General features: G+C 32.2%; 2 protein-coding genes across 2 annotated transcripts; both read right to left on the reverse strand.

Moving 5' to 3' along the window:
- Positions 1 to 9,945: 9,945 nt before the first annotated feature.
- LOC116203326 (protein SRG1-like) lies at positions 9,946 to 12,116 on the reverse strand. The gene is made up of 4 exons (XM_031535018.1): positions 11,859 to 12,116; positions 11,390 to 11,634; positions 10,622 to 10,952; positions 9,946 to 10,466 (listed from the first exon to the last, which is right to left on the reverse strand). Exons 1-4 carry the CDS (start codon positions 12,114 to 12,116, stop codon positions 10,191 to 10,193), a joined length of 1,110 nt encoding a protein of 369 aa, XP_031390878.1. The 3' UTR covers positions 9,946 to 10,190.
- Positions 12,117 to 19,178: 7,062 nt separating this feature from the next.
- Positions 19,179 to 24,089, reverse strand: LOC116204331 (protein SRG1-like). The gene is made up of 5 exons (XM_031536420.1): positions 23,979 to 24,089; positions 20,309 to 20,452; positions 19,796 to 19,990; positions 19,380 to 19,596; positions 19,179 to 19,234 (listed from the first exon to the last, which is right to left on the reverse strand). The coding sequence occupies exons 1-5, from the start codon at positions 24,087 to 24,089 to the stop codon at positions 19,179 to 19,181; spliced, it is 723 nt and encodes a 240-aa protein (XP_031392280.1).
- Positions 24,090 to 25,671: the final 1,582 nt, after the last annotated feature.

A 25,671-nucleotide genomic window follows, 5' to 3' on the forward strand; every position in this document is an offset into this window, starting at 1 on the left:
ATGTGTGTGTACAGTCATTCATATGATATATATTTGTTTTTTTATATAATCTATATTTATAGTCTTTATAAATAAGCAAACGTGTGCTTTACTCTATATATATATTCAAAATATATTCTTTTTACATATATACAAGTTTAATTTCACACGCACAAAATCTCCAAATATATTGATGAAGAAGAAAACTGTATAATTAAACGTAAAAAATTTCCTTAATAATTAAGTGATGACGTAGCAAAACGAGAGATCTCCATTTGATGAGATGACGACATGAGAATTCGACTTATGCTCCTTTTTCATACATATATATATATATATATATAGATTGTTGGTTGTGGTTATTTCAATTTTTCATTCAATTAATTATTCATACTCTTATCTTATATTATTTTATATTTTATCTTATGTCTTATACTTCTTATACTATTATTTAAGTGAAAGTTTGGTTTTGTAATACAATTTTATTTATAAGATATGTTTGAAAAGTCGATTGAAAGCATTCCTTATTCGTACTTTAAATATCATAAAATTTAAAATAAAATTGAGAAGTTGAAGGATAATATTATCCACTTAATATTATTCTTCTCTGTCATTTCCTTTGCTTATTTTGCTCTGTACTCTCAAGTCACAACCACCCAATCCCACGTCCAATCACAATTTTTTTTCTATTTCAAATTCTATCTCCATTTTTTATTTTTTATTTTTCTTACCCCTTTACTTTTTCTTCCTCCTCTAAATTAATCCATCCATAAGCATATAAAAAAAATCGCTATACATGCGGGTTAGGTTTGCTATGCACGGGTGAATATATAAGGGAAAGATAAGAATCCCATTTCGATAACTCTAAGTCGTCTTTTTAAAATATATATATATATATATATATATATATATATTGTAATCTTATTAGCAACTCTATGATAATTAATAGTTATATTGAAGATAGTTGAATATAAAAATATTTTCTCGCTTCATCAATAGATATTAAAAGTTCTCTAAAGATTACAAAGTATTGCCGATCGAGAAACTAAATATTTTCTCGATAAATGTCAAAAAATTATATTTTATTAATAGTTCGTATAAACCGCCGTAGCGCAATTACTTTTGGTTTATCTTTTGTCCTGGGCGCTTCCCCAGGATTGACCACGCAATTCTTTTTTACTGCTAAAATTAAGAAATATTTTTTCTTTGTCCTATATCTATTGTTAATTGAGTCTTTTATTAATCATATAATTCAATTTAATTTTAAAAATTTAGATAAGTTATAATAAATGCTTGAGTGATAAATTGGCTTCCGCTAGTTTATTTTTGGTACTTTTAGGATATGTCATTCATTTTTCGGTTCCAACATATATTTTAATATCGTTAGTGCAAATTAATAAATATTTTTTGCTAACAAAATTAATAATATATTTATCGATTTATAAACTCCAATGAAAATTTTCTTGTGCAGCATTTGCAAATACATACTTCATTAAACAGATATTCAAATATTTTTCTTTAATTTGGAGAAGTGAATCTAGAGATGACAAGTAAAATAAATAAGGAAAGAATTTTCTAAAGGCAAATGAATAAAAAAGTGCATATTCACATTCAACTAAAAGATAAATGAATAAATAATAAACAAAATAAAGAAAAATAAAATAGAATAAAAGCGCAATGGCAGTCGATGCACGCTCAAATTGCAAATCTACATATCTATAATTCATCGAGGGTAAAAAAAATGAAGTCATTATATACTTAGACAAAAATACAAGTTATTGTATAGTACAGCTAAATATGACTTCTAAGTTCTATATCCATTAATTGTACCTTTTTTTCTCTTTTTTTTAAGTGAGATATTTGGGCCTAATAATGGTTAGGAATGAGGGAAAGAGAATTATCCAAAATTTATAATATTTGATGCAATATAAAGTTTATATAAATAAATTAAAAATTACTGTGAAAAACTTTATACAAATTCTCTGCTCCTCTTCCTTTCCCTTCGTTTTCCATGAATTCAAAGAAATCAATGTAGGATTATTTTTTACTGTCGTACACAACTTGATTGAGCTCGACATCTAACAAAACTAGGTACAAGTTCCGGATGTTGGGCGAGCCTAAATGGAAATGAATAATTATAATTGTTTGGTATTTATGGAGATATTATTTTTTTTCTCAAGAATGTTTTGTATTTTTCATAAAAAGAAAAAAAAATTAATGTCTAATTGTGAATCGAGAAGATTTTTTATACTTCTAGAAATTTTTTTAAGGTTTGTTCGTGATTTTTACGGTAATGATAAATCATCATAATTTCACTAAAATTAAAATATTCAAGAAATTGACGGAATTTAGAGAGTGGAGGGTTATTGAAATGAAATTTTCACGTTTCATGCTTTCATTTTTTGTATATTGTAATTGATAATTGATTGATTAATTGATTCTTACCTAAACTAGAACGCCAAAGACACTAACCTTGATTCAGTCTATGTACATGGTCAAGACACGTGCATAAATACTATCAGGTTGATCTACCCTCTTAATATTAATTTCATTGTAAGTTAGAGCCAGGCATTTGCTTGACTTTGAGTTTGAGTGACGACATTAATTTGACTATTTCCCGGGGGATTAGGCAATCAAAATAAGCACGTTTTTCAATTGAAGCAAAAACCCCAAAAATAAATATCACGTTATGCTTAGTCAACACTCCAATTAAAATTAGGATTAATTACCTAAAAAAGTACGAACTTTACACTTTTTATCTAAATATAGCATGACCTTTAAAAAATAGCATAGCAAGACACGGCATTTGTATTTTTTCCTAATATAGCACGGCCTTTGAGAGTAGCACAGAAATACACGATCTTTGTATTTTTTTTCTAAATATAGCACGACCTTAAAAAAAAAAGCACAGAAATGTACAATCTTCAGGTTTAGCTGCACTTCTAGCATGTTAAAAAAGAAGATAGTATTTGAAGACCGTGCCTTTCTGTGCTAATTTTTAAAAATCGTGCTATATTTAGGAAAAAAATACAAATGTCGTATTTTTCTGTACTATTTTTTAAATGTCGTGTTATATTTAAAAAAAATGTAAGGGTTGTGTTTTTTTTTAAAAGTAATTAACCCTTAAAATTATCTTGTGGTACCGGCATCTCTACTCAATAGAACCTAGCGAACTCTCCGGACCCATATGCTTTATAAATATCTGTATAAACAACCAGATAAGGTTAGATTACCAACTGATACATTAAGGATTATCAATTTGAAAGAACGGGTAGATAAAAATATTGTGAAGTAAAATGAGTTTAGTTAAAATCAATTTTTTGGTCTCAAAACATGAAATAATTTCATTACATCATATGTACTCTGTATCATATCGAAGATAAATAATTACCGAATTACACAAATCTCGCCATATTAATTTCAACAGTCAGTTTTATCTAGTGAGTCAAGCAAGTTCAGAAGTGATTACATTAAAAGAGAACACTGAGCGTGCGGTACGACTTTCAATGTCTTCCGGATTGATGTTCCGAGATTTGGCTAGATATATAGTCTTGATCTATGAGGTGGCAGTGAGACTTGATATATTATTTTTTAACGACTACCAAAAAAATGAAAAACAATTGCGAGGATTCTCATAAAAAAAAAAAGAATCAACAAGCGTGAGATTTGATAGAATATATTCTCCACAAAAGAAAATGTCAAAAAAGAAATGGTTGTCGGATCATCATATAGATATAATCGATATTTGATAGCGCACACATATTGACCAATTAAATAATTTTTCGGTGAACGACCAAATTATATAATTTACTCTGAGCTCTTCATATTATCGATACAATTGATAATGTTTTTTTTTTTTAACAAGGGATGTAGGTTCATGTGCCTATTACAATAAAACTTCTAACATCTAAAAAAGGAATATGGATAGTTCCATCAAGAGAGCTGAACATGCAATTTCTTGATTGGTAATTGAAAACATGTACAACTAACCTATTCTCTCTATTTTATAAAACTATTTTAATTATGCACATTTTGTGTGACTCAATGATTAATAGCATTTTTATATTTATTTGCTCTATCTTTGCATTTGTTTCTTTTTCAAGATCTTCAGCATCTTACAGGTTGGATAGCTGATTCTGTGCTTAACTGGGGGGTGTATATATATATAAGAAAAAACATGAAATCGATTACCAAAAAAAAAAAGATACGTAATCTCGTCGAGCGTGCTTTGCTTTATTTTATTTTCTTATGGCCTAATAAGGCAGGCCGTGTAATGGAACAGGAGATGCGGAAGGGAAAGGGTGTAGGAATCACAACATTAATAAAACTCACTTGTATATAAGAGCTCAAGCTGCCGAGCCACGGTAGACTGCCATTTCGTTAAATCTCCGCATTAATTGATTGCAAGCCAAGCAACCATTTACGGCATCACGGGCCTTGATCGAACAATGAAATGAAAACCCTTCTCGGAAAGAAGTTTTAGTGAGTGTCGAGTGCTGGAGGAAAAGAAAGCAACATTGATCGCCGGTTAAAGTTGATTTTCAGAATAAGCAGAAAATTAGCAATAAAATCAAGAGTTTCCTCTATTACATTCTTTAGGCAAGCGAAATATTAATTGGTTGTGTCATATACTGGTGACAGAGGATTTCCAAATAACAAATGTTAGATCATTTTTCTTAGCGCCCGGTTTGATGTAACAATTTTGCACATTCTAATGTCAATTCTTTATGTATATGCTCTTCGTGAGATTAGTTCCCGATTTAAAGATAAACACCTATATGTGTCTCAGGAAAAGAGAACTAATTAGATACACCTTTTCTGAAGACTGCCATCCGGACATGTACAAACATGAGTACGAACTCGTCCTTACATTTCAGTGCCTTGTTCAGTGCTGGTGATCCTCAATAATATCGAGTGGGATAATAATCCTCTGATGTATGCGGCCGTCGTGGGTTTTTGCATCTTGTAACGGTTTGAAAGAGGAGTTGCCAGCCTAATTTTTGCATCCAACACAGGGTTAATTAAAAGAACATTGATTGCAAGGGAGACCCTTTCTTTCTCAGTGTTCACCATCACCCGGCGCTCGAGATCTAGACTTCAAAATGAAGAATGTATATATATCTCTTCTATATATGAATATTAAAATCTGAGGCGAAACACTAAATCATGTCACGTAGGACGAATGAGGCATTACATTGAGCGACGAAGGAGGAATTAAATTGAGTGATTATTTATATGCTAACCAATCAATGAAGAACACTTGGCATAGAATAGTAATAACACGTCATAGTTCATTAATATATTAAACTATCTCTATTATGAAAGCTACTGTACTTCCGAATTATTATATGATTTTGTTTTAAAATTATAAAGAAAATCTTTTTTATAAGTGATTACAAAGGAAAATTGAAAAAACAAGATGATATTTTTTCAAAAGAAAAAGGTGAAAATTTGTAAATATATATATATACTAGTAAATTTACGCGTGCATTACACGTGGAACTTTCTTTAATAAGGTTAAAATATATAATACTTGAAAGACATAATATATGCCTGTAAAAGGATATAAGAATTAATGGGCCACAATATGTTTTATATGCTCAAAATCAAGAAAACTATTTTAAGAAAAGAGACACATAAATTATATTTGTGAACCAAAAAATAGTTAATAATACGTGAGAGGGTTGATGACTCAAAAAAAAAAGTACAAATTTACCATTTTTATTATTTCTAGCATGAATATTTTTAATTACATGAAAAATTACAAATTATGAGTTCCGTATCACATCTATCGTGCCATCACTTTGCTGTCAATTTTAACAGATTTTTCTAAGAGGCCACTAATATTAAAGACATAATACATGGAAATCTACCTAGTGGACGTATCTAAATATTAAATTTAAAATAAAAATTATTAAAAGTAACTAATAATATTCACAAAAAATGTTTCATATAATTTAATTAAATAAATAAATAATATTAATTTCAACGGAAACATATATTTACATATAATGATAACAATATTTACATATGCGTAACATAAAAAAGTATATACAAAGTTAGCATACTAATGACAAATAAATATATCTAATTATATATATAAGCTTTTGTACAATTTTATGAAATTATTCTCATTATTTTTTATTCTATTGAAGAAAAGTAAAAGTGAAGACGAGAATAAAACTATAAAACTACTCAAAATTTAAACTCATATATATTTCTTATCTCACCCATTGATCAGTTCACACATCGTCATCTTCTATTCTACGTTTTCCTTATTTCTCTTCAACCCCCATTCTATCTCTGTCTCAACCTAAGTTATTTTTTTCTTTCACTAAAAGAATAAGTTTTTTGAATTTGATAATTTTTAAATTTTTTTTAGTAATAGCACAACTATGTAGAATTACAAACAATATATAATGATGAAAATATAGAGGCAATGTTTTAAATTATATATTTTTTACACTTACGCATAGTGCTGGTGCAGAATCTAGTGTATGAATAATAAAAATTTGATAAGGACAATTAAAATATTGGAATGATTTTAAAAAATGAATTTAATGCAATTAAAATAATTTATTTCAAGAAAATACTACCAATTGAATTATTTTTCTGACTTGATCTTTCATTTCAATGGAATATCCTAAAGAAAGAATGGAGAAATGAATATAAATTTTCAATAAAAATTTATATAACAATTAATAGAAATACTATTTTCACGAATACCTCTTGTAATGGCACCCATAAATCAAAAATTCAGAAAAACCCGACCCAAAATGATAAAAAATCAATATAACATTTATATTGGAAGAAACTTATCTCTCTTTTTACATATGTACCCTTGAGGAGCAAGAACGACAATGTACCTAAAGCTCGTGAACGAATGACATTAACAAAATGAGGACTCTAAGCTTGTGCAACATTGTAAGCAAGTGGTTGTGGTAGGTACTACAGCGACAATGGATAAAACGGAAGCTGATGTCTGTGGACAAAACAAAACGAAGAGAATAAGAATAGAGAGAGAAGAAGAAACCTGAGATAAGATAACACAAAATAAAATAACAAAAAATTAATGCTATGGTATCTCTTTTCTTTGAAATTCTTCTTCGCTTTCTTTCTTTTTTATTTTTATTCTCCCAAATGCGTACTTTTGTATCTATAGAATCCCATAAAAGTTTGATTGGGACTTCAAAAACAAATTACCGATGGCATAATGTCTTAAACAATTTTTAAAATAAATTAATATAAATTTTGGAAAATTCATCGAAAAATTGTTTGAATTTCTTTGGTATTTTTGAAAGGAATAATCAGAGATTATATGTTAGTAACTCATCAGAAAATATCCATCTATAAAATAATTTAAAAAAATTCTTAACATAAATTTTGAAAATCCATCGATAGAAATGTCATTAGGAAAGGAAAGAGAGAAACCATAAGTGTTGAATGAAAAAGTTATATCATATTTGATATATTTATTAGAGTGAATAATTAAAAAGAACATGCTAAATACTTTTTCTAGTGAAAAAAGTATCAAAGGGTGCCTTGAAATCAAAAGGTCAATAAAAAAGAATAGGTTTTTGGAGCTTAAAAATAATAAAACGATTATGGTAGAAGAAAGGATGTGAGAATCTTTTTTCTCAATAATAAGAATAATTAAAAGGAAAAGTAATCAAAAATGAAAGAGAAAATAGAAAAGATACAAATGTAAATAGAAACGGGGAGCGAGCGTTGAACGGAGAAATTATTTCAAGTTTGATGCGTTCATCAGAGTGAATAATTATGAGAAAGAACATGCTAAATAGTTTTAATATATAGTGAAGACGTACAAAAAAATGCATTGAAATCAAAAGGTCATGATAAATATTACGTATAAGTTAGTTTTTCTATTAAAACGAATAAAATGATACCATGCTACCTAAAAGATGTGATATTTCGTAGTATTCGTATTATTTGACTAAATTGTAAAATGTAATATTATTAATTTACCAAGGGTAAAAAGGAAAAAAAGTTGGATAAACACTTTGGAAATGGTCTTACTTTAAAAGATATGTACTAAGTCTAACTTTGTTGTGGCAATATATGATAGAACATGTGAGGTAACGAATGTTGAGAATGAGTGATGAATATAGAGTTGAAAATGTGTGAGAAAAAGTAATACAAACATAGCACATCAAAAGTATGCGTATAAAAGATATGGAAAAAAAGATGGAAATTCATGAAGGATGCTGTTTTTTTAACAAAAATTGAGCAAACATGAAGTTTTAAAAATAACCACATGAGTCATAGCGATAAGACAAGGGATATATGAACTTGTTGGAACAATATACTTTGAAAACGAACATATGGTGCGACGCAGTTTTGAAACTATAAATCGTTATATAATAATAATAGAACAACCATACCTGTGAGAAGAGCTAACTCGGTTGAGAGAGATGCGAGTCAATAAAACGTCGAAAATGAGCAAATGATAGAAAGAGTCAGTATATATACATATTGAAAATGTAAGACCAAAAGTCACGAGGCGAAAAGATGGTATGAAAAATCACGAGAGTATGAGGAATTTTTAGAATATTAAAAATTGGAGAAACGTGTCATACTTTTATATATAATATAGATATATTCTACCAACTCGCTCCCTCCATGACAGAACCGTTTTAAAGTATTAGATAAGATAAGGTAACATTCTTTTTTATGCTGCCAATGTTGGCAACATTCTCAAAATTCACTTGCCAAATGAGGACTACGAGGATAAGGTAGTATGGACACCTATTGCTTCCGGAGAGCACTCGGTGAAATCCTTCTATGCTCTAGATCAAAAGCATAGGTTTGACAACACTTCTAACTTCCCGTGAAAAAGCCTTCGGGGCTTAAAAATTCATGAGAGACTTAAAATCCATCTTTGGAGACTCATATGTAATACCTCCCTTGATTTAGACAAGACTGAGCTCATTGCCCTCTTTTTCAATCCGGTTCCGATGATTCTGTGCACCTTTTTGGTGGCTGCATTATTTATCGAGTTGGATGGAAGGAATCAATATAGCATCTAATCTCTGATAATTTTCCTAGCTCTTCTAATCTCGATATTGTCCTGTTCCCAATCTCCCCTTCCAGTCAATTACTTTTGAATAATGTCAAACCTACTTGCTTCGCCCTGTATGGTACTCTACTACTTTATCATCTTTAGAAACTAGGAAATGATAGTATCTACGCCATGGCCAATGTTGACCTTCCAAAGTTCTTATCTCAAATCTCGAAAGCCTTCAAGGAGGACAACCGAGGAGGACCTACTAAGCTCCAACAGGCTCGGGAAGACAGCGGTCGTGATGGGTCTGTTCAATAAAGACACAACCTGCATGGCACCAGTAGCAAAAGAGCCACTCATGTTCCTGCAGAACTCCCTGGAACTGATTGGATCATGCTCCAAACAGATGCCTCTTGGAGCACGGATAAAGCAAGCATGGCAGGGATCGCACAAGACAGCAGCGGCTCTACCATTAAGGCTTGGTGTGCCCTCGTATCTTTGACCACAACACTGTAGGCCGAAGCTCACAGAATCCCACTGGCTTTGTCATTGGCTCAGCAACATGGATGGTCCAAAGTTTGGCTGCAACGTGATTCCCAGCTCTTAGTTAATATGATTTTAAAGTCCTCTGCAATCGATTGGGATGTTTTGAACCTTATTTTAGATATTATGGTTTCTTTTAGTCTTTTCTCAGAATGGGTATGTACTTGGATTCCTCGAACGGGAAATAAACCCGCACATGAGCTGAGTCATCTCTGGTTCATGGCAAATTTTGATGACCTTCGCCGGTTCGAAGGCTTTCCTTGTAATGATGCCCTCTAGTTTATAAATAAAATCACGAATTCTTCAGCAAAATAATAATAATAAAACATTATAACACGATTTGGACGAAGCCACATTGATGCATGCTACCTTAGTTATATGGATGTATATGGACAGGGATGGACCGAGGGCCAAAGCTTTAGCATTTATATGTTATCAATTATATCGTAAAGTTACTGTTGTTTCATTCTCCCTAGTTAACTTAGAGAATTATATTCACGTTCTTATTCGCCCCTCCAAGGACCCCATGCCCCTTTGATTCTAAATCCCGTGTCCATCCTTGTATTACGGATATATATACATATTCTCCATATATATATATATAGATATATATACACACACTCATTAATATGGGATACTGGCTCCTTCATTGAGTTTCGTTGACCTCATCATCTCCGGTGAGCCTCAACCGATCTAAGTGCGACTTTCCATCCATCTTATGGGAGAAGAACTCTTTCACGAACTTGTCCAATGTAATCCTCCTAAAGAGTGATGCTGGATTATTAGGGTCTATAAGTGAAGCCGCCGGGCCAACTTCTGCATCCAGCTTGGGGTTGAAGAACAGCGCCAGGGTGATCCTTTCGTGCTCGGTGTTCACCATTGCCCGGTGCTCGATGCTACGGTAAGTCCCATTGCTCAAAATCTGAGGTTTCACATTTGAAGGATCATTCCAAACACAAATTTATGTCGATGTGTTATAAAAACCACTCACAATTATTCGTTATTGCATTTCCCAATTGGACCGCAGAGATGAAGTTCAATTGGAAACTTTCTAAGTCGAAACCCTAGCATATGTACCTCCATGACGTCCCCGATATTCACAATGAACACATCAGGCAATATGTTGACAGGGAGCCAAACACCATTCCTCTTAATCTGGAGGCCATCTACACAGTTGATTTGGTGAAGAATTGTGATTGCCGTGGCGTCGGAGTGTGGGGTTAGCCCGACAACCAATTCAGGCTGCAAGCAGGGCGGGTAGTAGGACATCTTCATAAGCTGGAGCCCCTTGTCTTCTTCAAAAATATCTATTATTAGATCCTTGTCGATGTCCAGACATAGTGCCAGAGATCTCAGGATCTGAATGGCGATTTCTTGAAGACCTTTTATGTAGGTCTCCAAGGTATTCCTATACGGAAGGAAACAACCTTCTGTAATTAGTTACATACATATCCATCTATCCATTCGAGTGTTTAAATCCCAAGTAGACCTATCGCGGAGGAGAAGTTCTTGGGTGATCCCACCTCACTACATGACGTGGGGAAATACCAATTAAATTGCATGAACTAGGGGAATTGATACTAATTACTCGGATAATTGCCATAATTATTCTTCATTAAAAAATTCGTGTTGATTCTTCCTCAACACGTCAATATGAAATAGGGTTATTTAAAATTTGCTCATCGCGGAGTGAAGCAAATTCAAGAGTTCGATAGCTAGTGCAGTTGAGTAGATACCCTATTTCATTCCTCGATATATATATATATATTCCTTAATTGATGTTATGTTTCAGACTTGATTCACGTGTTTTTTAAGTTGTCTATATCACAAGGAATTACAGATGACCTGAGTGATGCGGGGAGCTCGGGAAAAAGATGGGGCTTCCGCAAAGAAATGGGATTGATTGTCATGAGGAGTCTGTCGCCCCAGTCGAGCAGATTCTTCTCCGTCCTCACCACGTTCCCATATCCTTCATTTTCTCCGGGATTCTGCTTGTACTTCACCTTCTCTTCCAAAGGAAGCTTGAAGAATTCTTCGATCTCATGCCTTAGCTTTTGCAGAAATGATGAGCTGACCCCGTGGTTCACCAGCTGCACGTAGTATTCATCATCAGAACAGTTCATACGACAAGTTGGGTGAATAGGGTTTTATCGATCCTCTTTTAATGTATATGTCTATCGATCTTTTGCATCAAGGGCTACGTGAATCCAAAACAACATAAAGCTTCACCACAGAATCTGCTTGAAGCCTATATATGCTGACCAAGATCTAAATCTATAGAAGGAAGATCTTGCTCCAGAATTGATTTACTTACCTGAAACATACCCCACTCTTTGCAAGAGAAGTGCAGCCTCTTGAGTTCATCGTTCAAGCTCTTGTCCGATGACTCCAATAGTTTCTTTAGGTCGATGGTTGGAATCGATGGAAGATTATCAGAGTTTAAGGGAGGCTCGTGAGGGGCCTGCTCGAGACGAATGAAACTCTCAGGAACGGAGCCCAAGGGCCGTTTTATGAGCTCCTGAACACTCACTATGGAAGGAGAAATGGTAATACTCTCATCCAGCGAGGCCATCATCTAACTGTCGATGAAACTATCCATGGACGTATTGGGTATTTATAACCTACTGACACAACCATTAATTGTTGGTGGTGATTTATTATTTTTATTATTATTGATTTCATGTTTTAGTACTTAATTAATTCATTAATCTTTTGCGCGTTGTGTTATAGAATTTATTGGTTGTACCGTTCTGACCCCTCCAACTATGTAATTGTTTATACAGGTAATAGTAATTACTTTGTTATTCACAAGGGAAAAGGGTTTTTTGGTGCAATGGCACCTCCCTTAATATAAAAACATATGAATTTAATTTTCACTAGTGAAACTCCGTATATCCTTATATTTTTCTTCTCTATTTGGCCCCTCTTATAGGTCCATAAACCAAGTTTATGAAAAAAAGAAAAACCAAAAATGTGTTATTCATGTACAGTTTATACATCTTGAATTTTCTATAGGTAATAAATCTATATAGTCAAATGTGCTTAAATTAATGCAATATAAACAACTTAGAAGGCATTCCTACCTGAAAAAGGGAAAACAGAAAACATATAAAAACGTGAAATAATTAAGAAAGGTAATCCATGTGGTCCATTATAGATAACCTTGCTTGACCGGGTGCACGCGGAAAAAGGGGGCAAAAAAAAAAAAAACTTTGCTTGATCCTTAAATTAACTATCGTGTTCAGCCTTGTGCATGCATCTCATGAGATATCTTATCATCGTTCCAAAAAATAATAATTCACATTTTTGCTGTACGATTTTGCTTCTTCTAAACAGCGAGAACTCACAAATTCATAATCTTTGACGATCAGACAAATATATATAGTTACATAAGAGTATTGCAAATATTTGTCTCATTTCACATGCATTGCATATTCATGTAGTCTTCTTAAAATTTTTACCTATAATTTATTAATTTCTTTTGTTCTTATTCAGAATTGATTATGCATATATTTGCAGTAATTAGCATGTCGTATAGTCCTGTCAATTTTTTTTTCTTTTTCTAATAATACTTAAAATTATATATAGAGAATTATGCTTGCAATATTATTTTCTCATTGTAAATGCTATATATTTGATGAACTTTTTTTTCCAATGGAGATTATATTAGCATCCGATACTGGTTGCGACGACTTATAATATGTTTTTTCTTCCCCATTGTTTATTGTTGTTGCTTATCACTATGAATATGTTCTTCATATGTTAAGCTATCGGTTAATTAATTCTGTTTTCTTGTTTTCCAATTTGTTTACTAAATTGTTTTTTATTTTGAAAATATATAAGAAACTATTCTTATAGAAAACTATACAGCAAACATAATGCAAAAATTAAAGTGGCTATAAGCAAATAAAAAAAATTAAATGGGAAATTGTAGTTAATCTCAGCCCACATGCTTAGACTAGGTGCAATATGGCGCCTTCCTGGGTACGTAAGTGAAATATTAATAAAATTTAATTAATTTGTTCGATATCCATAAAAAAACTTTTTAATTTATCGAGAGAACCTTCTTTTTCAGGATTGTTTTAAATATCTATTCTAGAATTGGAGAAATTTTCTATTTTCTAGGAAAAACATTTAATATTCATTTAATATTATTTTTCGTTTTTCATTTTTCAGTATAACAAATTAGTTACTTGCAGAAATATGCGTGCAATCAGGGACACTTTGGGGGGTGAACCCTCTTAGTCGAACTAGTGCCGCTAGTTCAATATTTCGGCCACCTCACTACCATCGTGGCCCCATGATTCAACGTGTCATTTCATCATTTATCCGAAAAACTTAACAGAGACAGATAATAAATAAGATTTGAAGAAAATATGAAACGCCGTGATTTTATAAAATATTTTGAAAGTATATATTAGTTCTAAAAACAGATAGAATGTAGATAAGTATGTTGATCATTGGCGGTTATATAATGATGTTAATGTACTTAGTACGATAAAATAAAAATCCTAATAGCTAATAAAAGAGTACAGGTTGTCTCACTGCGTATCGAATTCACAACCTCTAAATTATCAGATAAAAGTATATACTACTGTGCTGCACTCTTTTTATTGGTCATTTTCCATAAACTTATAACAAGATATGACGGTCAAACGACGCTTTCGCCACTATCCATATATGTCAACTCATGAAGCATTCCTTTGTGATCTGTACACTAATTACTATGCTATAAGTATAAATAATAACAACACCTATCGATTGGCACGCTTTAGAAAGCAACAAATATGAAAAATAATACTTAGTCAAATCATGACGAACAACTACAAGCATAATTTTCAATTGTATCGTGGTCCAAACGTTGAAATGTTCCAGACGTATATATACATCATATATATAAATATATCCGAATGCTATGTATTGTTGGATGATGAGCTTTGTGCAGCCTCTTTAACAAACTAAAACAAGTTAACTAATCAACATGATTTGATTTAAGTAGTTCGGCACTTATTCCAATTAAATAATATCTTGGTTTGAGTTTTATAAATAAAGATAATCCATGTTGAGAGAGTTTTACCATCTTGATGGGTCGCGCCGACTAAAATTGAATTAGTCGAGACATATTGGATTTCTGGATACCATTACATATACGGAAAAGAAAGAAAAGCTAACTATATAACAGGAAATTTGCCATACGTCTTTGATAAATAAGGACGAGGCCACAACTTGATTTTCATTATTCGGTGCAAAATATACAGTTAAGAAGTTCGTCTGCAAAGTATTGGTTACGCACGTCTATCCAAACATTATTGAGCCGAAGAACGGATCTGAGAGTTTAGTCCAAAAGGGCCGAAACTCAAGAAAAATTAACAGAATAGTAAAATAGTAAAGTCAATGAGAGCATAGTAAGATAATATCACAGATACGGTAATAAGATTCGAGAAATGTCTAGTGTAACATACTGTAGTTCACAAGCTATTTGTATCTGAATGGTCTTTTTAGCACTAATCGAAGTCACGGTAACTTGTATTAGTATTTACAATTCAAGTATTTAGTATTTCAGTTTAAATATTTAGTATTTTCAGTACTCATAATTAGTACAAATATTTATTATTTTTAATTTCAATTCAAATGTTTAGTATTTTAATTTAAATATCTAGTATTTGGTATAATTTATCACAAATAGTAAAAGTACTAAAAATATGAATTGAAATATTAAACGCCTAAACTAATATACAAAATATATCACTTAAGTCGAAGTGATGTTAGAATTTTCATTCAATTAAATCCAACATCCTTGTTCTAGACCAAGACAACAAATTTTTAATTGTCTGTTCGATCGTCTAGTACATATATGTATCGTGCAAGTACTTGAATAAATTAAATCTATACCATGACGACTGCTGATGGCAGGTGGAGATAGATTCCCCTACTCTGGGTCCCACTTAATTTTTTTTTTTCACTTCATCTAATTTTCTTTTATTTGTAATTGATTTTTATTTCTTAAATTTAGATGACTATTTTTTTTAACGTTGACTTCTCTATTTTAAGTAGTTTGCACCAAAATACATTTCACGCACGACTATTTTAAGTAGTTTGCACCAAAATACATTTCACGCACGACTAAAAGAAAGACATATTTTTACAACGTGATTAAGTCCTTTTATTTTGTTTTTTATGCCGACTGATATATACTGGATAAGTATCGAATGATATTTAAGTTGTCTTTCGATGAAAAGCTTATTACAAACAAAAAGAAAGTAGAAGTCAACATAATCGTACTGATTTCCAAAATTTTTTGCAAAAAAGGAATTGCGATGTAACTCAACTTTGAATGTGGCATAAATTTAAACCTCTAGACATTTACCAGAAACATAGATTTGTAAAAAAATGTACTTCTTTCCAATAATATTTATCTAAATTTGATAACTAAGACAAATCTTAAAATCTTGGTCCTAGATGAACTATTAGCAATTAAAATCTTGATATTGATTGTTGATTATTGGATTTACAAATTTTGTAGTTGTAGGGCCATTTATTTTATACAATTTTATGAAACCTGCAACATAGCACGAGCATATTTTCATACGGTAAGTTTCCAACTTTATCTACTCCTTTCAAAGCACGTTTGCTTGACTTTCCTGATACGTTTGTTTCGAGAAAAACGTACCTTTATTTCCCTTGATCCAGACAGAGATATATGAGTCGGTCAAACTTATATGCTTTCAGCTTTCTCGGGGTAATGCAGCCAAAATAAGCACGTTTATTATGGGGCAAATACATTTGCTTGCTGGTAAACCCATTATTTGTCTTTTTATTTCAAAATAATCTTAAATGGCAGCTAAAATTGATGAAAATTCGCCTTTCCTAGTAGTAGAATATTAAATAGATGAAGACCTGAACGTTACGCAGAAGATTATTAAAAAAAATTAAAATTAAAATATCCAATTATAAAATATTTATTCGTATCGTTAAATAATGTAAAATTTGATATATATATATATATATATATGTATGTATATGTATATATGTAAACCATTCAGCTTTATGTAAAATTAGGAATTGATGGATAAGAATCTAAAACTATATAGAAATTAATTTAGTATCGTTGTTATGAGTACTCAAATCAAAGTTTGTAAAAATAAATAATAAATTAAAATATTGAATCAAAAGTTTATGAAAGAAAGATGTCAATTGAATTATAAAATATTAACAAAAAGAAAAATTGAAAATTTTAAATTACTAAAGCGATACCCATAACAATTAGTTTGAAAATTTTGCATTTAAAAAATTTATTCTACGAATCAAACTTCAATCAATGAATAAGAATAAATAAATAAAACTACTGAACTCGAAGTTTAGGATAAAAATATTTTCATTAAATTATGAAATAAGAATAAAAAAGAAATATCCAAAGTATGTAAATTTTAAAAAGCCTTACAATTATTGAAGCAACATTTATAATGGAACTCGAATAGAGATCATGTCAAAACAATCGATATCGAATAATAAATTTCGAATTTGCATTAAAAAATCCATTCAACAAATCAAATTTCAACTAAGAAAAAGAAAAATTTGGAGAAGATTACTTGAACAATCAATATCGAAGCGATTAGTTAGAAATTTGCTTTGAAAGATTCATTTTATTAATCAAAACTCAACCAAAGAATAATATTAATCAAATATAGCTATCGAACTCGAAGTTTATGGAGAAACGATTTTCATTAAATTATGAAATAACAACAAAAAAATAAATATATAAGGCATAGAAATCATAAAAGTCTTACTATTTCTGAAGTGACCCCCATAATGGAATTGAATAGAGATCCTACGAAAACAATCAATATTGAAATAATCAATTTCCACTTTACAAATCAAAAATTCATTTAACAAATCAAAATTTAACCATGTAAAAGAAAAATTTTGTAAAGAAGAGCAAAAAAAGATGTTATAAAATATTGTTCTACTTTAAAAGATACTCGGCAGGGCAGGAAGCCTATATATATACATCAATGTTGAATTATCATAAAACAATAGCTATAAATTTAATATATTTAATCTATATATATTTAATCTAACCATTGTAATTTATATAAATTTAATTTGGGGCGGGAACTATATATATATATATGAAATCTTTTCTTTTATAAAAATATGCAATCTATATTTGGTGCGGCATATTATCTCTTCATTCCTTTTCTTTTTATCTACTTTGCCACACATTCAATTCTTGATTGACTTTTATATAATTGTTTCTTTTTATTACTAATACTATTTCAAATTAAACTAATAAAAATTCTCATTTATCTATATTTGAAAATATATATATTATTCGATAATTATGAAAAATAATGTTAGTTAACCAAAAAATAATATTATATAGGAAAACTCTATAAATGTTATAAATCTTTGTTTATTATTTTCCAACTCTATATTTTGCTATAATATATATGAGCGGCAATTCGGTTGCTACAATATAAAGAATTTCCTAAATAGCAGCTAATGTATATAATAAGTACTATATTGGGCTATATGTAAATAATATATATATATATATATATTCTACTGCATAATTAATGATAATAAATTCCCTCAATACATAAGTGATGATATGGTAAAGTGAAAGAGTTCTATTTCTTATTTTTTATGATGTGATTGTGTTAGAATTCGGATCGCACTTTGTTTTCACATATATATATATATATATATATATATTCCTATCGATGGTCCCTTGCTTATTAAACTCTTCATATTTATATCGGATGACGACTCACCCCAATATCTTCTAGTCATATGATCCCATTTCTTGATTTGGTTGCATAAACAAATAAACATTGAGATTCACGTTTGTCAATTCCAGCTAATCTATTCTATTAATTAACTTTTGTCAATTCCAGCTAATCTATTCTATTAATTAACTACTGTATTGCGAGGTTTTTTAATATAAACATGAACAAGTTTTCCATCATCTAAACAACCATATATACTTACTGACATGAGTTAATTCAAATGATTCGACATTTGTTCCATTTAAATAAAATATCAAGTTCAAGTCTTGTGAATGGAGAAAATTTATAATTGGGAGAGTTCTATCCTTAAATGGGTCGACTTAGCTCGAACTGGATTAGCTAAAGTCAATTGAGCTTCTAAATAGCAGAGTATACGCCGAAAAAACAAGCCATATATAATTCATTCGCCCAAAAAAAAAAGCTACTTACTTTTTTCGTTTCTTTTAAGTACAAAATTTAGTATAAATAAATGAATGCATATCATAGATTCTTTTGAGGGAAGGCACAATTTATTGATCCATAGAGTGAGAGGTGTATAGCCAACCTATAGAGGGGAAGAAGTTGTCAACCTATATAGTCCAGTAATTATAATGCCAAAGGCAAGCACTTGCAGCGTGCCTTCCACGCTATAACCCTGGCTCCGTGAGCCTGATTACTCTCGTTCAAGCCCCTGAATTGGAAGGTCTGACTTGATGGTTAAGTAGACATTTGTTTTCGGAAGGCACTGACAGTTCAATCTTCTAGGGCTAAGCCATATTTCACAAGGTTACTCAGATGATCCGCTTCTTGGATCCCATGTTCATAAATGGTAATTTTATTAGATTCAGAGATCGATTAAGTGACAATCACACCATGTCAGTCCTTTCAGTACCACAAATTATATTAGAAACCACACCAGATGCTGGTTATAAGATGTTATGGACATAAGTGATAACAGCTTATAGTGAACGTCAGAATGAATATTATTCTTATTTACGGTCTAGGGATACCAGCAAGTTCCCTTGGCTTTGTCGTTGCTGGTCTTCCTCAGACGTCGACCTAAATACGACTTCCATCCATCGACTGGGAGAAAAACCCTTTAACGTACTCTCCCATTGTAATCCTCCTGAAGAGGTCTGGAATTTCAGGGTTGACAAATGAAGCTGCCGGCCCAAACCCTGCCTCCAGCTTGGGGTTGAAGAACATTGGAACGGCAGATCCTTTCCTTCTCAGTGTTCCCATCGCCCAGGGCTCGATGCTATGGGAGATCCCATTGCTCGAGATCTGAGATTCCAAATTTGAAGGATTAGTTTCTAATGAATAAAATCAATAGATTATAACCACGACCGATTGATGTATTTCAAATGTATAGCCATATATGAGAGTACGTCAAGCTGTTGAAATTGATTTCGTGGCACGTTTTCAAAGTTTAGATTTGAGGAATTATCGGAGACTGTTTAAAGTCAGCCACCATGGGTCCGACATTCACAACAAATGCATGAGGCAGGATATTGACGGGGAGCTGCGCACAGTTCCTCTTAATATGGAGGCCATCCGTGCCATTCATTTGGTGGAGTATCATGATGGCTGTTGCATCATAGTGTGGGCTCAATCCAAAGACCTGCTCAGGCTGAGGGCCAAGCAAGTGGTATGTCATCCTCATCGTGGGCATTCTCTTCTACAACCATTATCAGATCCGTGTCAATGTCCATGACATATTGCAAGCAATCTCAAGATTTGGATTGCGATCTTTTGCAGCTCCTCTCTATAGGTTTCCCAAAGGCATTCCTATATGGAAACGAAAGAAGAAATTACAAATTTTATCTTGCTCTATTTTGGACTCCATTTAGCTGAAACTGGCCTATTAAGAGGAATTTTAGAACGGACCTGACGGATGCTGGGAGATCCGAAAAAGATGGGGCTTCCTTGGAGAAATAGGATTGATGGTCATGAATAGTCTGTTCACTAAGTCGAGCATACTCTACTCCAACCTCACCACATTATGGTATCCTTCATTTTCTCCAGGATTCTGCTTGTGTATTTCATTTTCTCTTCCAAGGTTCAGCAATTGGGCTAAGTCATATTTTATCACGCACTGTGGATTCACTAGGCCAGATTGAACGATCTGCTTATGACCAACCTGGAAAAATTAAAAGCTTCATGGCTCCTTATCATGTTCATAAATGGAAAATTTAGTAGACTTAGAGACCAGTTTGATTGACAATCATACAGTTTGATCGACAATCATACCCCGACCCCTCCTGCCCTTTCGATTTTCGTTTAGGACTAAAATGAAATAAAATAGAAATTTTAGGATAGGAATGATAAAAGAAAAAGATTTAGAATCAAAATGATTAAAAGGCTAAAGATTGAGGACTGAAAATGAAAAATAATTTGATGTCGTAACCCCTTATGTCTGACGGAGCAAAGAACAGGGTGCGATTTGTCCCAAATGAAAGAACACGGTGTGATTTGTCCCAACCCCAAAGCATAAGGGGGGTTTTTGTCTTTTTCCCTTTTTTTTGGGTAATAGAATGCATTAATGTCATCTATGAGAATTATTAAGAGTTCGATATTCAGCAAGATGCTATGTGTTTTTTTAGCAATAGTTTTTGTTCATTCCAGTATGATATTATATTTCACTTTCAATTGTCCTTAATTGGTTATTATGTACATTAGCATTTCAACTACTTCAATTTAAGAAAATATATCACTTAATAAACTTTTCAATTGTGATGTCAAATTTTTAAAAATATTGCTAAAGATAAACATTCTAGTGCACGGGTAAAAATCTAGTGTACATAAATATATATTATATATATAGCTATTTTAATTTATGATAAAGATATTCCAAGAGGACTTCTAAAATATACCGCTGGGAGAAGTTAAGAGATTAAAATGTTATACTTTTGAGAATTTTTCAATTTTTTAGGAAAATGTTCTAAAAAAGTAGAGAACTACAAAAAAATATGTTTAGTTCTATCCCACCAAACAACTTTCACGTGATCTTAGGTTCTCAATATTTAAGTAAATTTTCAAGAGTTAAAATTAATCTAAACAAACATATACTAAGTCTGTATAATTGTCTGTCTCGAGAGACTAAATGAACTCTCTCTTTATATATATATATACACATGTATATATTCACATCTAGTACTTGTATGTATGTCATAAAAGCTGAAACAACAAATAGGCATCTACCCTTAATTGTCTGTCTCAAGAGACACGTGCATAAATTAATGAATGAAGTGCATCTACCCTTATCAATCATGTTGGAGCCATACATTTGCTCGACTTTTCAGTCACGAGGCTATTTGCTCAGTTTTTCCTTCTTCTTTTTTTTTTTTTTTGGTGAATAGGCTATTTGCTCGGTTGTGAATGTCCGTTGGGCAATCAAAATAGGCATGTTTTTCGTGCGGGCAAAAGCTCTAGAGAGGCTAGTCGATTTGAGACCTCCCATCTTTTTCTTGTCTCTTTTCCCTCCAAAAATGAAGCCTTGACGGCAGCTCAATATACCTTCATCAATTAGGACAATTCAGCCACTCGCATAATGATCCCTTACTCCTTCCACTACAAAGTTAACTGTCATCTTTAAAAGGGATTAAAGAATGAATTTAGTACACTGAAAACTTGCTCTCGAATTAAAATAAAAAGTTTTGAATTTAATTTTCATTGATAGGATCACTACAACAAAAACAATCTACGGTGACGCAACCCTAGAGACGTAGCGGTCAATCGTCACCATAGATCTAGCGAAAAAGGTTATAGAGACGCTAATTTAATGACGTCGCTAAAGGTCCTACTATGGCTACGCGACAAGCATGCATCACTATAGCACCAAGTATATGGTGACGCTTATTTAGTGGCGTCTCCGTAGCATCTTCTTGGGTGACATGACAAACAGGCATCATTATAGAACCAAGTCTATGGGGATGCTTACTTAGTGGCGTCTCCATAGAATCTACTTAGGTGATGCGATGAGGTTGTGTCACCATAGAACCTTACAGTGACATCAGGGTAGGGGTCGTCGCCTTAGGCATAATAAAAGTGACACAACAAAATGTTGTCAAAGTAGAACCATGTATAGGGAGACACTCAATTGGTGACATCTCCATAAAATCTATTTTTGGTGAAGCGATGACATGGCATCACCATAGAACCAAGGTTACAATGACAACATGGAAGTGATTGTCGACATAGACGTAATAAATGTGACGATATCTAAGTTTGTGTCTCCTTAAATTCATACTTTAGGTGACGCAAAATATTCGTATCATCAAAGAGCAAGTTTATGGTGATGCGACGTTAATTCAAATCTCGAAGAACCTAAAATCAAGGTTTATGGTGATGCAACAGTTTTTGTACATGAAATGTTCTTTGCATCACCTAAGATTTCTCATATAAAAGAAGTGCAATATTAAATGCATCAAAATATTGATAAAGTTATTAAGTTACCATGCTTAGTTGTGATTTTCAATATAAATAGGACCGGGTTTGTCGAAAGTGTTTCAAAAATTATCAAAGTGAAAAATGAATACTACTTTTTATATTAAAAGTGTTTTGTAGAAATAACAAGTAATATAACACTAATAAAAGAAAGATAAGTGAGATATATAGTATTAAAAAAAAGTATAAATATAAGTAATCATAATTAAATATTTTTTGCTGATAAAGAAAAAAATGGATATTAATTTAAAATTTTAATACTTCGGTATGTATAATAAATATAATTAATTGTATGGAGAAAACACAAAGAAAGAGAGATGATGTGGTGGTAAGAAGGTGGTCTTCCAACGGGGAATGCATGGTTCGCATCCCCTAGAAGGGCATTCAGGAGGATTAAAGGAGTGTGGGAGCATGGTGAGCCCACTTTGGGTGAGAGGTCCCAGCACTGGGACAGGCAGCCTTGGGCCGGGTGTGTCGGCTGGCCAATTACACATGTATTTTTTTATTTATTTAATTCACGAAAAAAATAAAAAGTAACATCGTGTCACCTCGTAAGGTATCAATCGAGACGAGTGGTAAGCGTCATTTATGTCAATTTATGGTGTCACCATGGAGACGAGGATGCTCGTCACTTTAAAGTATGACATGGTAACGATCAATGGCCGTCACCCTTACCATGACTTTTGCCGACGAGCAAAGCTCGTCACTACAGGTAGTTCTTTGATGACACCACAGTTTAGGCATTGCCAATCAATAGACGACACCAACAATGGCGACGCAGGCGTTTGTGTCACCAACTGCTTCATCAAAAGTCTGCAATACCAATAACTCGTCACCATAGTCCCTCCGTAACATCATCATGGATCGTTTTTGTTGTAGTGGATATATAGTCATAAGTGCCCCCATTATCCAAAAGGAGGATTAAGCAGGATTATCTAGTTCACTCTATGGAGATGCCCATTCAACTTATGAAGAAGGCCAGAAGATAGTGCATGCATCGAGTATAAGAATTTAGTTGGGTGCGTAAGATGAATGACTTAGTCAAAATAAATGGATTATTATCTCAAAAAACTTATTCAAATATTTTTTTCATCTCTGTAATTTAAGAAACATACGTAATACTAAAATAAGATCATATTAATCACTTATAATAGTTTGGAATTTTCTATTTTGATGTAGTTATTATTATGCATTTTTCTAGAAGTGTACCCGACCATTACCATTGGCCCCAAAAGAAGTGTGGTCCTCCAATATGCCCATAGCCTGAACTTGTAATGGGCCTCAGGACACACAGTAACTCTGTGGGCCTGACCATTCTCCTCGAAGCCCATGAATCAGCCAGTCACCAAAACTGGTCTAACCAGGTGGTCTAGTAGATAATTGTTTACAGAAATCGTAAGGCAATGATAATCATAAAATTATTATATATAAAAATGATCAAATTTTAGAAATTTGCCTCCTTAAAAATGTAAATTGCCCCCTCTAAGATATTTTATTAGTTGATTTTGCCTCCAAGATCTTTATATAAATCCTGGTGAAAACTAATAATTATTAACTTATCCAACTTGATAGAAAAGGAGATAGCTTATGTGTTAATTTTGAGTTATAGCAATTTTAACGGCTCATAGCAAATTATCATTTTCCAGGAGTAGGATAGAATAATATTCCCTAGTATGATAGAGGGTTCACCGAAAAACTTAGCACGGTAGAGGAAATATTGGTAATTTAAATATAATATTTTTATTTACTATTTGTAATGACTGGAAATTAAATCAATGTAATATTATTAAAGAGGTTCTAGCGTAATGGCCTAAACTCTTGCATGATAACCAAGAGCTTATAGCTAGGTTCGATACTTGTGGTTGGGTTGGGACTATTAGTACCATTTATTAGCTATTAAGATATTTCTATTTCATTATAGTAAGTTCATGGGTCCCATTGTAATCGAAAAAATAAATCAACGTTTAACTTGATCAATACTTTGAGTATATTGTAAGTATTATATAGTTATCTATTATGAGAGGGAGATTCTACCACAGTTGTTTGCAACAGGCAACCACCGTGATTATTTTAATTTCAGCCGTTGGATCGGATTTGGCAAGATCCAGACCGTATACGTATCTCAATTTAAAAAAATATATATATCTACCCCTTTATCTTTGAATTCCCATATTTTTGACCACGCTTCTTCTCGACAACACCCGGTCTTGTCCGTGAACGAGCCGAAGTCGAGTCGATATTAGACCAAACCAAAATCTTTGAGTATATTGTAAATATTATATAGTTACCTGTTCTGAGAAGAATATTGTTTGTAGCATGAGTGATGCTACCATGGTTTGTTGCAAAAAAAATCACCGTGGTTATTTTTTTTCAACCGTTAGATCACATTGACAATGAAAAGAATCTTCAATAGATTTTCAAGTTACCAGACATCGCTGAGAATAATTGTAAGGATTTTTCTATCATATACCCTAGGACGAGTAAACGATCAATTTCCTCCCTAACTTATGCAAGTTGCATCAATTGGGTCCCTAAGAAAAATGTTACATTAATTCGATCTCGGGTCACATCAATTTTGTCCCATGTCACATCAATTTCGTCTCTAGTCACATCAATTTATTCCTTGAGCACATCTATTTCGTCCTTAGTTACATCAATTTGGTCCTTGGTCACATCAATTTAGTCATTCCGCTTCGTCACATTAATTTGGTCACTTTTTGATCACATTATTTTAGTCTTTGTCAACATCAATTCTGTACATAAAAAAAGGTCCCTCTAGTCTCTCCCTTTTTTTCACTACTCTTGTCTCCAAGTCGATTTGGAGCATTCGTTCTCATTGCTTAGACCTCTGAATCTCGTGTTCTTAGTTGTTATAGAAAGCTTACACATAGCACTACTACTTAGGATCAAGTT

Source organism: Punica granatum, chromosome 4, assembly GCF_007655135.1.
Source record: "Punica granatum isolate Tunisia-2019 chromosome 4, ASM765513v2, whole genome shotgun sequence".
NCBI lineage: Eukaryota > Viridiplantae > Streptophyta > Magnoliopsida > Myrtales > Lythraceae > Punica > Punica granatum.